The sequence below is a fragment of the Pteropus medius genome, unplaced genomic scaffold (assembly GCF_902729225.1).
Source record: "Pteropus medius unplaced genomic scaffold, Ma_sr-lr_union100, whole genome shotgun sequence".
NCBI classification, from domain to species: Eukaryota; Metazoa; Chordata; class Mammalia; order Chiroptera; family Pteropodidae; genus Pteropus; species Pteropus medius.
Window position 1 is genome coordinate 4647585 of NW_024350927.1, and position 5140 is coordinate 4652724.

The 5140-nt window shown below is 40.8% G+C and overlaps 1 protein-coding gene across 7 annotated transcripts in view; it reads right to left on the reverse strand.

Annotated features, from left to right (window-relative positions):
• The window catches only part of CLCN6 (chloride voltage-gated channel 6), a 29209-nt gene extending 24253 nt beyond the window's left edge, over nt 1–4956 (reverse strand). For all 7 annotated transcript variants that reach the window (XR_005648527.1, XR_005648526.1, XR_005648525.1 and 4 more), the window contains exons 1-3: nt 4800–4956; nt 3949–4008; nt 38–103 (exon numbers count right to left, since the gene is read on the reverse strand). Coding sequence is in view for 2 of the 7 variants with exons in the window: in XM_039842199.1 (XP_039698133.1) it covers nt 38–103; nt 3949–4008; nt 4800–4886 (213 nt within the window). In the remaining 5 variants the exon portion in view is untranslated. The remainder of the gene's footprint in view (nt 1–37; nt 104–3948; nt 4009–4799) is intronic.
• Nucleotides 4957–5140: the final 184 nt, after the last annotated feature.

The window sequence follows — 5140 nt, forward strand, 5'->3', positions numbered from 1 at the left end:
GACCAACTCAGTCCCAAGAGATCAATAAGGGACTCACCTTATTATCCATGGTTTCCAAAACTTCCAGGTAAGGGTCATTGATACAGCGATCATAATCCAAACTCTGAAAAAGACATATGAATAAAAAAGTTACATTGTGGTATAATATCATCCCATCTTGAGTAAACAAAATTAAGATTATTTGTATGTCGGCTTATGTAAAGCAAAAACATCTGGGAAAACTATTAACAGTGATTATCTCTGAGGTGTGTTTTAGGAGGTGTTCACATCTGGGTATTTTTTGAAATTTTCATAGCAAACATGATGTAGTTTTTATAGTTGAAAAAAAAAATTTTCCGATTACAAAAAAAAAAACCACCGTCAGTAAAAAGGAATTCTGCTGGAAAACGAGACTCATCCATGAATGATGAAGCATGTATGTTTTGAGCAAGTGAGTAATATCACATTCCAGGAACAAACAAGGAAAAAAATTAAAATGTTGAAATATATGAATATCCTCAATACCAAATATTTATGTAAATTACTAGTCAATTGATTATTTGCTTGATGGTTTTGTCTAATAATGTTATGACTCCACAACCATTTAAAAGGTTTTTAGATGTCCAGAACAGGCAAATCTGTAGAGAAAGAAAATAGATTCATAGTTGCCTAGGGTTAGGGAAATGGGCAGTGACTGCTAATGGTTACAGGGTTTCTTTCTGAGGTGATGAAAATGTTCTAAAAATGATTTGGCGATGGCTGTACAACTCGGTGAATATACTTAAAAAAGCCCATTGAATTGTACACTTTCAATGGGTAAATTGTATTAGTATGTGAATTACGGCTCAATAAAACTGTTTAAAGGGGCATTTACAAATGACTGCCAGGCCAAGATATCATCTTTTTTTTTTAATAAGTCAGTTGAGAGCCTGACACTTTGTAAATATGTACCAAGGGACTACAGGATCTGTTATTAAAATCAGATATTGTTACTTCTCTTTCACCACGACTAACTTCCTTTTATTTCTGCTGTATATGTTGCTCTTTGGTTTGTGGGATTAACAACTTTTTAAACAAAGTTTTGCAGGTGCCCTGTAAGGCTGCTGCCAGTGGTTATAAGCAAAATGGCACCTGGCCATGGAGGCACGTGGGGCATGAATTGCAACCCAAATTCTACCAGGAAGGGGACCTAGTGCTCACACAAAAAGTACCTTCAGCAGGCCTTGAGCTAGAGGCCACGTTATGGCCCACAAGGGTAGGTCTTTAAGTCCTCTGCTCTAAGGGGTGCCTTTTTCTAACTGAAAAGAGCAATTAGGGCTCTGTGACCTGTATGAAAACATTACTCTTTGGTAATGGCACAGTCCCAAAAAAGGGAGTTATTATTCTTCAACCCAATTATGAGAATAGATGTCAAAAAGGGGATTCTTGTAAGACCCCCAGCTTATCAAAGAAAGAGTTAAGTATATGCAATGAAATCTTACATAGGCAAAGAGCACATTTTAGAAAGATTTCCAACAAAAGGTTTTCTAGTTGAGTCTTAATAAATACAATCTGAGCAGTTTTTTCTGATTAAGTGCCTAACCAAACTTGGTTTTACACAAAGCAAATGGTCTCAAGAAGCTCTAAGTCAGAAGATGGCTAATTAAGACATATTAATGACTCATAGGAGAGCCGTGGGATCAGTAGGGCCCGTGGAGCAGAGAAGCTGGTGAGCCCCCAAGAACAAGAGGAAAGCTGAATTTCAGTCACAGTAACACAGTGAGGATATCTCCAGGTTCAATGAGGTGACAACACAATATGGAGTGTCTTATGCTAACTCTTGCAAAACTTTCAACTATGCACAGGAAACAGATATTTTTTGAAATATGAGAAAATACATCAGTTGGTATCGTGCTTTCTGATTCATTGAAAGAAGTCTCATCAGAGTAGCACATTGATCTATATACTATGGTGGTGTGATTGGCAAATTTCAGAGTCCTAAAATTATTCTGTCAAGTAAATTTCAAGGAAAAAAAAAAAAGATGAAGGAAGAACCTACAGACAGAAGAAATTTAAAACACGTATCAAAGAACTGCAGTGTGAGGACCTTATCTGGAACATGATTCAAACTAATAAAAAATACATATGGAATTTATAAGACAACGGGAAAATTTGAACACTGGATATCTGATATTAAGAAATTACTGTTAATTTCTTAGGTGTGTAAATGGTATGGTGCTATGCTAAAAACAAGTCCTTATGGATAAAATGCTGTGATGTTTAGACTTTTCTTTCAAAATAATATGGGAAGTGGAATGAGGAAAGAGTGAAAAACAAAATGGAGTCATCATAGCCAAGTTAACAAAATTACCAAAATCAGAGTGGGCTGAAACATGAGGAACAGATTTTATTTTAATGAGCCTGAGGACTTAAACTTACAAACTTTTCAGTTGTACATCAATGGTAGGTGATCTCTCTCTCTCTCTCGCCCCGCTCTGGGTAACTGAGTAACTCTCTGAAGAACTTAGGAAAGAACATTCAAATATCCAGACATCTGGAAGATCACCATCTCAGACCAATCCAGAAGCTAAGAATGCAGGGCTGATTTTCCTCAGAACTGTAATTTTTACTTGTCAGAACTCTCAACTTTTCTCTTTACTTCGGAACGTTCTGGCAGTGTTTCCGATTTGCAGATCTTAAGACCCTTGAATAAAACATTGTCATTTAATTCTAGTGAAGCCTCCTGATGCATTTACTCTCAGTGGACAAGCAAGTGGATGGGAGCAACGAGGACCTGCACTAGCTGAATGACTGCTGAAGCTATGTGATGACTATGGAGGTTTCAATACTATTATGTTTACTTGAGTATACGTGTGAAATTTTCTGTAATAAAAGTCTTTTAAATTTCATGCTATATGACCAAGTATGATAGTTACATTGAATTCTGCAGCAAAAGATGAAATATTAATAAAACCAGCCTGAGTATGTTGTTGCCCTAGATTACTGAATGTTTACGTCTACATGACATTTTCAAAAAAGCATTAAATATGCATGATTAATTCCACTTTTTGGGATTAATCCTAAGGATGTACTTAAGGACAGACAAGGAAGGATGGCCACCATCATGCAGTTCATCAAAAAGAAAAGTCAGATTAAACAAACTGTGGCACGATAAAACACTATTCTCCTATTTAAAAATATTGTAGAAAAGCATCTAGTGATACAAAGAGTCTTATCGAGTGGGGAGAAAAACAGGTTAAAATATTTAGTGGAATCTCACTGCGGTTACTTAAAAAAGGTAGGTATGCAGGCATAAAAAAGCATATTTAATAAGGGTAGTTAAGAGTCATCTTTAAATTGAATGAGGTTATGGGTTTTTCTCTAGCATCTTTTTATAAACTGTTTAAGAATCTTCTATCACAACCATGGTTTGTTTTTGTCACTTCAAAAATCATAAAAAAGTCATCATGAACTGATTGCATAATTAAAAAGTCATGTGTTAAGTTTCACTTCAGTAGGATTGGCTTCACTAAACATACACACTCAAAGAGTTCCATACTTGAAATCGGGAACTACAAACAAGAACATTTCGGAGAGAAGCTGCTTGAGCAAGTACCAATCTTCTAAAAATGAAGTTCTTTCAGAAGAGGAGCAAGGTCTACTGGCCCACACCTTTTACGAGCATACACTGTCAGTGGCTTCGACTCTAGGTCTCTATGAGTTGTAAAAGAAAGTGTTTAATGGCAAACACATACTCTATCCAGGTTAAGGAGCCAAAGATCTATGAAAACATGGAGACACCCAGACATTGTTTTGCAACTGAGGTGAGAAAAGGGCTTGTTAAACAGCCCCTTTCCCAGAGGAGAGTTAACCTGCTCACTCTGTGGGAGAGGTCAAAAAACACCTCTGGTTGGAATGCTAATGTTTTGGTCTGAAATGACCAGGTCATTCACTACTTCTGTTACTCAAGACAGCATCTAAGAATCTCACCTCATAGTCTTTCCTTGGAAGGATCTCATCCTCCTCCTCGTGTGTTTCTCCAAGGATGGTCTAGAAAAACAGATCCACAGTGGGAAGACCCTTTTAATGGTTAAAGTGGAATGAGGCAGAAGTATTTACTGAAATCAGTTGCTAGTTTCTAAATCATCTGGTGCCATTATCATCAATGGGAATAAGACAAAAACAAACAAACAAAAAAAACCCTTTTGGGATAGGAGGTGATGTGGGTGGGGACCCAGCTGAGCTCTTCGTTTGTACTGATACATTCCCCAAATAACCACTCTTCAGGACACCTCAAAGATGTCCACTGCCAGCTTAAGGGGTGGGCGGGGGAGGGAAACCAGGTTCCATCTGATAATGTGCTTAATCTGGAATCAGAAGGGACCTGTCAACTCTGGGGATACAGCTGCTCAAGTTTTCCCAGAGTGCTTTGCAGGGGAAAGCTGGATTGTCAGTGACCCAGAAAAGGTGAGGGATAGAATGAAAAACGTCTGGAAAAACTAAGCCAGTTGCACGATAAGCACAAAGTCCAGTGAAAAGGCTCGTTCCAAAAATGCTTGTTTCATTCAAAACTCCTTTCAGATGGAAATAAAAGAAAATATATAAAGGGCTAATTGGAGCTGGCCTGGACTCTCTCTCAGATTCCAGCGAGGAGTTATGAGAAAAGACTCCAGACTTGGGCGCGTGAAGCAGGGAAGATGCTTCGGGAGCCCAGACTGCGGTCCCCAGGCCCCACCCGCTGCCACCTGCGGGCCCAGCTCTGCCCAGCCCCACCTCCGGCAACGCCTCTCGCCTCCCTTAGCAACCGCCCCCTCCCCAGCCCGGCTCCGCCCGAGCCTTACCAGCTCCTCCGGGGTGCGGGTCTCACGCTCACCGCAGCAACAGCACCACCGGCAGCAGCAGCACAGGGACCCCCGGCACCCCGCCATCTTCCTCCTTTACTGCCACTCCGGACCCCTGAACCAACCCCCTCCCACCCAGAATCCGCGCCTCACGTGACTGGCCCCGGGAGGGTCACGTGGCCCTCTCGAGTTTGGGGACGGAGACAGGGAGTGGCTGCAGACGGGTGGGGCGAGGGCTCGCGTCACATGACGATGGTAGGACGGCTTCCAACGAGACCGCTGGGCGCGGCCATGTTGGGGGCGGGGCTTTCGGTCACCCACGTGGGTGGTTCCGCCCCTTT